This window comes from Myotis davidii, unplaced genomic scaffold (assembly GCF_000327345.1).
Source record: "Myotis davidii unplaced genomic scaffold, ASM32734v1 scaffold147, whole genome shotgun sequence".
Classification (NCBI taxonomy): Eukaryota; Metazoa; Chordata; class Mammalia; order Chiroptera; family Vespertilionidae; genus Myotis; species Myotis davidii.
In genome coordinates this window covers 9,399,337-9,408,499 of record NW_006383010.1, presented here as the reverse complement: position 1 = coordinate 9,408,499, position 9,163 = coordinate 9,399,337, and the positions used below count along the sequence as shown (strand labels likewise).

At 41.0% G+C, this 9,163-nt stretch overlaps 1 protein-coding gene across 4 annotated transcripts in view; it reads right to left on the bottom strand.

The window, feature by feature from the left end:
* Positions 1-9,163, bottom strand: part of AKAP7 (A-kinase anchoring protein 7) — an 85,650-nt gene that overhangs the window by 10,241 nt on the left and 66,246 nt on the right. The window contains exons 1-2 of one of the 4 annotated variants that reach the window (XM_006778478.2): positions 7,857-8,146; positions 5,495-5,551 (exon numbers count right to left, since the gene is read on the bottom strand). The exons of 2 other annotated variants lie outside the window; for them this stretch is intronic. In XM_006778478.2, the coding sequence (XP_006778541.1) occupies positions 5,495-5,551; positions 7,857-7,905 (106 nt within the window). In that variant the 5' untranslated portion in view covers positions 7,906-8,146. Of the gene's footprint in view, positions 1-5,494; positions 5,552-7,856; positions 8,147-9,163 lie in introns of those variants that run through there. One more of the 4 variants, XM_006778479.2, reaches the window with a different exon arrangement.

The following is a 9,163-nucleotide window of genomic DNA, read 5'->3' as shown; positions in this document are numbered from 1 at the left end:
TGAAACTACATACTTAGAAAAAAATAAATTTGATGTGATTTATATGGCAAATACCAACACCAACTATCTAACCACAAAGTTAGAGGAGAGGTGAGGGGGGAGGGGCTACTGAGACATGTAAAAAAAAAATAATGAACCATCCTTTTCTATCAGATTCCTTCTTCCAAATGTCCTTGACTATATTTATAAGTTTTGGGAGCAGCTTGTAGAAACAGAAAATCGTATTTTTCTCAAATATTTTTGACATAGCCTTCAGTAAAATTATCATTTATATCCTAGTTAAAGTAGCCTTTGAGTTAAAACTATACTTATTCTTGTCCTGGCCAGTGTGGCTAATTGGTTGGAGCATCATCCTGTGCATCGAAGGGTCGTGGGTTCAATTCCTGGTCAGGGCACATATCCAGGTTGCAGGGTTTGCTTCCCAGTTGGGACATGTATGGAAGGCAACTGATCCATGTTTCTCTCTCTCTCCTTCCCTTCCTCTCTGAAAATCAATGGAAATATCCTTGGGTGAGGAAAAAAAAAAAACAAGCTATACTTATTCTTTATATTTTCATCCCGTAGTTCCATTCCTGTCTATGACTATTTGCTAAGGATAAAGAACTTTACTATACAATAAAAAAGTTGGTTTTAATAGTTCCAAAGTCTGTTAACTTGTACTTTGACATTATAAATGTTTGATATAGGAAACTTTATTTGCTAAGATGTGTGTGGTAGAAACTGTTTGCACCCATAAAATGGTAACTGGTGCCTATGCTAGGAGCTTGAGGTAAGTGCCACTCTTGGTGGTAATAACTCCCTCTCACTGGACTTGGCTGACTCAGCTAAGTCACTTGCCTGGAATGGACGAGGTGAGGCTTCGCTTCTTAGACACGAGCATCAAGATCCTTTGTCATGGCTTTTCTGTTTGGGGCAGAATAAACATGGGGCCTAATTCTCTTTTTAAAAAGTCATGTAAGTTGAAAAGGAGTCTTCCAACAATAGGGACCATGTATCATCGTTGCATCTTCCATAGCACCTGGCTGAGATTTTTCAACATGTGACGTGATCAACAATAACAGCTCTCGCTTAGGGCTAAATTTCATTGCCACTAAATTGGCACATGAAGGTTCAGAAGAAATCAGAGAGTTTTCACTTCTCCACTAGGTTTGGAAATAATTGTTCCAGATGGATCAACTCTTCGGTACACTGAGTGTCCTCTGAAATAGTATCTGAAGTCTTTTGGTTGCAGGTGACCAAAAAAAATTAAAGCAAGTTTAAGCACAAAAAATGCTTCATGTAATGGAGAAGGTCTTAGTCATAGCTGAAATAATAGGCTCAAAACTATCATCAGTACTGTCTCTCCCCTAGCCTCTTTCTTCTGTGCTGGCTGCAAACTCGCTCCCTACCAACGACCAATCTTATGCTTACATCCTTCCCACTCACAACCCAAAGAAAGACAGATCCTCTATCAAATCTCAGGGAAGACTTTGGCTGACTCTCTTGGACCACATGTCTCTTCTAGGGCCGGGAAGCAAGGCATCATGATGGACAGAAACCCAAGGAGAAGGGGAGGGAGTCCCCCAAAGGAAAGCATGTTATACAAATAAATGTTAAAGTCTACTCAATAATTCAAGGTCTAAAATTCTAAGTGCCCCTTTTCCCTTACTGTGCATGATGGAAAGCAAATTAGAGTTTAGGTGACTTCCAAGGCGACTCTAGCTATACAATACACTCATTACAAAGAATTTATATTTACTGGACCTATCATATGACTACCGGAGTGTCAGGCATTTCATAATCATTAGCTTATTTCATTTTCACAATAAATAGATATTTAAGATGAAGGTACAGAAGCTTCAAGAAGCTACAAAGTAAATATTATAACCAATAAAACAACAATCCCAGAACCCCTTGCTTTTAGCACTGAGAATTTGGGACTCTTTTTAGTTTCTTTACTGAAAATATCAGAAGTTTATGGATAAAAGCTCAAAAACCTACATATTAGGCAGGACCAACTTAATTAAGCAGAAAGCAGTTATCTACAGGAAGTGATTTATCAGATGCCCTGAAAGAGTTTTACTCTTTGCCTGAAATTCCTCCCTCAGAGATTATTTTGGGCTAAGTCATTATCATTGATTAATTTATTTTGTTATTTTACTACAAATACTTCCTAAGAGCACATGGGCTAATTCAGTCTTGTTAAAAGCCAAATGCCTCAGAAAGGGTAATATATGAATTTTTAAATATTAACCCAAACCTTTATACACATGATTTCCCACTCCTTTTTTTTATTTGGTCCCCAGAAATAAGACAAAGAACAGGTCACATCACATTGCTTGGCAGGGTGTCAGGGTAGAGCTCACAGCAGTCAGTGACTACAGTAGGGGCTGGGAAAAAGTCTACGACCTTCTTGCTCCCAATGAAAATTATTCGGTATTTGATCACAGAATCCAGGCAAACTCTAAGATCAGAGAACAATAACAAAAGGAAATACAGTTACCATGAAGCCTATGAAGAAATAAAAGGAATCAGAGAGGTAAGATAGAATAGTAACCATGAGCATTTGCTCTAATGTTCCTATACTTAATTTTACAATTATGTACATTATTTAATAAAGGAAAAGCCTAATCTTCAGTGACTACGGTTAAATGTTTCATCGCATAACATTACTGCTGCTGCCACAATGTTACTCACAGAAATCGGATGCACATGCAGCCTCAGGTTAAACAGTGCTGAGGCTTTGAGCCTTCAGAAAGGGAGCAGCACATAGTGAGTGGCCTGGTTCCAGCCTCCTGCCAGCTCAGGTCCCCACTGCACCCCTGAAGGACTGTAACTGACAACTGCCCCAAACTACTAGCTTTCAGCCACTTCCCCTCTTAAATGGGATACTGGGAGCAACATTTTCCTCAACGATTCTGGCATTGTACCTGGCACACAGTAAGGATTCAGTAAATTTAAAGTAAGAGGGGGAGGTCTTCGGGCCATCCTGGAGGAGGAAGTGGAAAAGGAAGAGCAATAGAAAGAAGCCTGGCCGATGTGGGTCAGTGGTTGAGCGTCGATCTATGAACCAGGAGGTCACAGTTCAATTCCCCATCAGGGCATATGCCTGGGTTATGGGCTCAATCCTCAGTGTGGGGCATGCAGGAGGCAGCCGATCAATGATTCTCTCTCATCAGTGATGTTTCTCTCTCTCCCTCTTCCCTTCTTTTAAATTAATAAAATACAAAAAAAGAGCAATAGAAAGAAGAAAAACGTGCATCATGCCTATATTTATGTGCTAGACTCTTAACTCTAAGGGGAAAATGGGAGGAAATGAATAAAGTTTTAAGATCACGGTAGTTTGACCACCACTTCTTAAATATGAGGAACTGAACTGAGTGGTGTTAGCCACTTGCTCAGTGTTAGATAGGATATGAGAGCAGGCTGGGTTTGTCATCCAGGTCTTGGAACTCCCAGTCTGTCTTCTCCCAGTAAAAACTGCATGCCGGGAGATGCGCCATATGGTTTCGACAGGCAGCAGCAGAGCTGGAGTCATGCTGCATCCCCTGTGTACAAACACATTTCTACAGACAAAGAAGAAATGAATGGTGTCCACTGATGGGAAGCTCCCTATCACACATTTTCCTGGGGGGCTGCGCAGTAGTGTCTAAATGAGAGCCTGTTAAAATGTGTCTCTGGTACATTGAGTAACCGAAGTTCTTTATATTCAGTCAGCAGAGTCATTCCAAAAATTCTGGCCTCTGATAGGCTGATTTATACTGAAAGCTCTCTCATACTCATACCATGACAGGAAATGGGTATCATTCTCTTCATTAACAAACATGCAGAACATGCCTCCTCTGGGTAAGACACTATGTTAGAGTCTGAAAGAGATATAGACGACATGGGTCTTGCATATGGGGGACTTGGAACCCATGTCATGAGACAGAGCACGCATATGAAAGATAACCTCAAAATCAGCGGTCTGTTTTTAATTTTTTGTTTATTGATTTTAGAGAGAGAGGAAGCAGGGAGGGGAGAGAGAAACAATCAATTTGTTGTTCCACTTATTTATGCATTCATTGGTTGCTTCTTGTATATGACCTGACCAGAGATCGAACCTGCAACCTTAGCACATTGGGAGGATGCTCTAACCAACTGAGCTACCCAGCCAGGGCTGCAAAGTCAATGTTTGTAAGTGCAAAGTGTAAGGCTGTGGACTTATAGGAAGCCTTCCGGAGAATTGGAAAACCTAAACACAGAGTTCCTTGAGTATAACTGAACATGGTAATTAAGGTTCAAAAATTAAAGTATTCACCAGACACGAAATTAACACTGCTAATCTCAATTTATCTGTTTGTGTTATACCATCAAATTTCAAATCATCAGAAACAAACCATCTTGAGATTTGATTCATTTATTAAATAGATGCTATAAATGGTCCTGGATATATGCCACATAAAAATACTATATTGGAATATATTTCATATGTAAAAGTAAAATATGTATGTATTGGTAAAACACATAGTTATCAAATTAAAATGTGTCATTAAAATACATACTGTTCCCATTTTATTTTCAGCATCACAGAATAGCAGGCTATGGAGTAACTGAGCTGTCAATGTGTTCATTCACTAGTTGTTACCTTCTTCCTGACAACTCTAAGAGTGACTTCTCGCCCTATGCTTGGATACGTCCAGTGGCTGGAAGCTGCCTCAAGAGGCAATATGGTTCACATTCAGACATTCACCTATTTCATCCGACATAAAAGCAAGGTACTTCAAAATGAGAACAATTGCAACAGGAAAAGAGCAAGCAAAATGTTTGCTAATTAGTTATAGAGATGTCTCTTTAGTGATTAAGTTCTCTTTGGAGGTGTACTTAATAAGATTGATAAGCTGCAGTGGTCAGTAAGCCTGTGGAACAACATTCCTGCACAGGGTCAGTTCCTTCAGGAAGTACACTGTGGGAAATTAGGTAATTTAAAGAAACAAGTGCTATAAAAGAACTCAGCAAAAACTTACACTGCAGATGATCTACAACATTTGTGAATCCTACAATATGTACAGTAATATTTGATGTTAAGTATGTTCCTGTATATCAATATAGAGCTTAATCTTCAAGAAACATATATTTATTGTCAGGGTAGTCAACATAGTATGGCCAAAAAGCGTACAGTTTGAGAAAAAATGTTCAACTGGATTTAACCAAAAAGGGTCTAGCTGTTTTGTGCTGCATGAACTGAAAAGTAAGCCATGACGAGTTCTGCTGTATTTGATTACTCTCCCCATTATCAAGGTTTCTGGCTGTGCATACCATTAACTTTCCACATGAATTTAGGCCCCTATACAACTAGTTGATTAAAAATCATGTTGTTTATTATTAATAGATTAAAATAGTAGCACTAATGAATCAAATGATTGATTTGATTGATGAATCAATCAAATGATTTCTATCTACCACCACCAAGGGCCACAACAGAATAAAACAGCAGCAGGAGGGGAAGCGGGGAGAGGGTTCACTTGATCCTTACCACTTGGCCAGCTGGGCACATCCCTTTTGTAGCTCTGCAGGACTGTGGAGGACTCGCCTGTGTTTTGAGAATGACATCCACAAATTTAAACTTTCACCACAAACTCATTTAATTCTCTATAATTTGAGGGCCCCATGACCCTTTCCAGCAGAATTAGAAGGGTGTAGCCATTGGCATTTTTGTGCTCCGTCCCTAGTAGGTCCTGACTGAGCATGTGGCTCGGAGCAGGCTAATGAGGCTACTAGGTGGGGACACAAAAATGAATAAGGCCCAAGAGGTTACTGTACATCCAGTAGCAAGATCAGAAACATGCTGGGCCCTCCTAAATGTCTACAGATTCTTGTACCTGTCATCAACACAACTGATGGATTGGGTATCTACCGTTATGCTAATTTACATGTTTCTTGAGAGATGCTGGCTAATGAAGCCTCTGCCACTTTTTTTCAAGTCCCCTTTGTAAGTACATTTAGACCTGCATGACCAGCAACATGGCAGTGCCTGGCAGAGAAGCCTCTCTTTAGACCATCCTATAGCAGAGGAATAAAACACAGCATCAGAAAACAGCTGATGGGGTGTGTGGATGGGGTGTGGAGCAGAGTAGGAGGAGGAAAATGGTGAAGCAATGACAAAAATCAGTGACAGATGACAGAAAGAGAACGGGGAGGATCGGGGGCCAATGGGGTGAATGACAGGAAACGGAGTCCAAATGCATTGATTTCTAACCATAATTTGCACTTCTGGACTAGAACTTCACTTCAGGCACAGTTTCCTGTCTTCATTTTCTTTTTAGAATTTGGAACTTGAGAAAGCAAACCCGAAAAGCAGTAGACACCACTTCCTGTCAACCAGTAAGAAGCACTGTGTGTAAAACTCCAGACTGCACTCCTGTGATCCCAAAGAAGACAGAAAAGAGCACATGCCTCATTGAGGAGAAACCCGATTTCAGTTCGAGCCAAGAAGACTGCTGACAGCGGAGAAGAGGAACAATAGGAGGAAAGCAGAAGTTCCCAGTGGAAACCCGGAGCAGTGAACAGGAAGTGGAGAAGGGTCGGAAAGAACTCACTGTCCTACAGCTGCCCATCCCCAGGCTTTCAGGTAGACATATCCCCTAAGGAAGGGCTCAGTCAGCCCATACCCTCGGGATCCGTAAGTAAATCATTCTGACAAATCTCTGAGAAGTTTCAGGCTGCCAAACGAATGCCGATGCTCACTGTTAGGAAATGAGCCATCTTCTTATAAAGTCATCTCGGTTTTAAGATCAGGGTCATCATGTACTGAATAGTGTCATTTTCACAAGCAAAATTCAGAGCACAGCTATTGGCTCTTGCTAATAATCAGACGGCCCAAAGTCTACAAAATATATTCTGAGCACTCCCAGAAGATTTCTGGCAAACTGGTTTATTTCCCAGGTGACGAGGTATACCTATCCCTGGTTAGCTTCCCGAGGAATAAGCAGCAGGAAATTTAAGCCAGATGTGGACTCGGAGCACCTGAACCAGAGGTCACGAGGTTCTGGAGACCTATTTAAATGTATTCAAATAAAGCACTGACGTGACAGAGATGTGGCTGCAGATTTAGTAAGTACGGCTGAAACATTTTATTGAAAAAGAAGCAAAAATGCAATATTTGGGGGCAACTAGTGTAAGGCAAATTCTATCCGGCACAGCAATTAAAATGCCAGTACTGTATTTAACAAAGCTAACATGTAAGTGAGTAACAAGCCAGTGAGGAGAAAAATTTCAGTGCAAATGTTACCACGTTAAGTTCTTTTTCTGGGCCATAAGCAAATGTGGAAATCTGCCTGACATTCGCTTAAAAATGCTCATTGAGGTTTTTGCTGGAAGCAAAGGGCATCACTTGTTTGGAGTGGTCTCACAGTTACACCTGAAAAAGCAGGGGGTACAGGAAAACATCTGCAAGTGGATAATGGATGTCACTTTAGAGCCAGTTTACTTCTCTATATGTTATCCTTGATCATTGCTCTGCAAAAAATCCCAATTTCAGATGGCAAAATGAAGCCTGGCTTGTACTATACATCCTATGGTAGGCAGTGATGTAAAGAATCTCAAAACTAAGCTCTGACTCTAGACAATGTGATCAAAATGAGCTGTAAGATTACTAACACATGAACATCAAAAACGAGTTTTCAGTATTTTACATTTCACCTAGCCCATTTCTTGAGTCAGTGTACTTTTACAGTTAATTATTAACTACACACCCTCCGATCCTTTTAAGAAAAGCACATGAGAGATCACAGCTGATTATTCTCTTTCACACAAGAAATAACCAAAACTCCCCCTAGAAGACAGCCACACAAAATCGGCAAGCACTTAGGATTCTGCACAGTACGAACCACACTTACTGATTTTTTCCTCATCCCTGGAAAAAGGAAAGCAGCAGAGCTGGCCCATGGCACTGGTGCCGTCTCTCCTTCCTGGTGCTCTTCCCCCCGGGCACCCCAAATAGAAAATGCAGTTTACACCGGGTCTGTGAGCACACCCTGCCTATTCCGCTCGGAGGAGCTGTGCAGGGAGCGAGCGGGCGTGCATAGCCAAAGCACAGCCGGGAGGGAGAGGGGAACTTGCTGCAGTGAGCAAAAAGGCTCCACCTCCCGTCCTCCAGCCCAACGTGCTGCTCCGCTGCTCCAGGACTGGCATTCAGGGAGAGAAGTGGCCTGGTGCTTGACTAAGCCTCACAGAGCTGTGAGCTCTGGCCTCCGGCAAGCGCTACGTGTGCAGTCCGGACCTCTAGAGGGGTCTGTAAGAAAGGTAAGGAAGAACAGACCACCGTGAGTCCTGCCACAGACAAATACAGTAACACACAGGGAAAGTCAACGGGAAACATTTTCTGTCTGCTGCTTAAAGAGGAAGAAGCTTTCTTTTTTCCCCAGGAGATTTGAGTTTGTTTATTTTATGAATAGGGAACTTGACATTGCAGTACACTGACAACACAACTTGTGTGAAGAACCATTAACTACTTCACAAACAGGAGAAATGACAGGGAAACTGGGAGGAAGGGGAGTGTGGATTGTTATCTGCACTTTATAGCATACCTTTTAAAGTTAAATGCTTGCGTTCTGATTCACTGCTTTGTTCCCCTATTACAGCATTGATCAATATTATGAATTCTGAAATGATAGCATCAACTATGTCAATAGCCCAGAAAATTCCTCAAATGGAGACTTTGAGAAAAAGATCAGGAATAAGAGCATGTTTCTAATTTAAATGACAAGTTGGTTAAGCAAATTCAGGGGCAGCAAAACAACTAACTTCAAGACATGACATATTTTGAGCTTCATGACATGAGATCATTATCTCATGCAATTGTTCGAAATCTGTTACCAGTATAGAGCACAGCCTTACTCTATGACTGTAGAGGTGAAAGACTGTTCTGAGTGTGAGAAGTGCCATCCAAATTCTTCCTTTACTCCTCTACTTCCTGGCTAGGCACACCTATTTACCAGGAAGGAGTTGGAAGGAGAGGACATAGGTGATAATGAAAACTTCCAACTTCTGAATGCAGTATGTCTACTTTCATACTCACCTGAACAAAAAGAGTGTGCAGTCTAAAAGAATAAAAATTGTCATTTTAAAAAAAATCCTAAACATTACTTTTTGTGTCAAAGAAAGAAATATTTGCAGTAAATAATCTTCATTGAAGAAAATGACT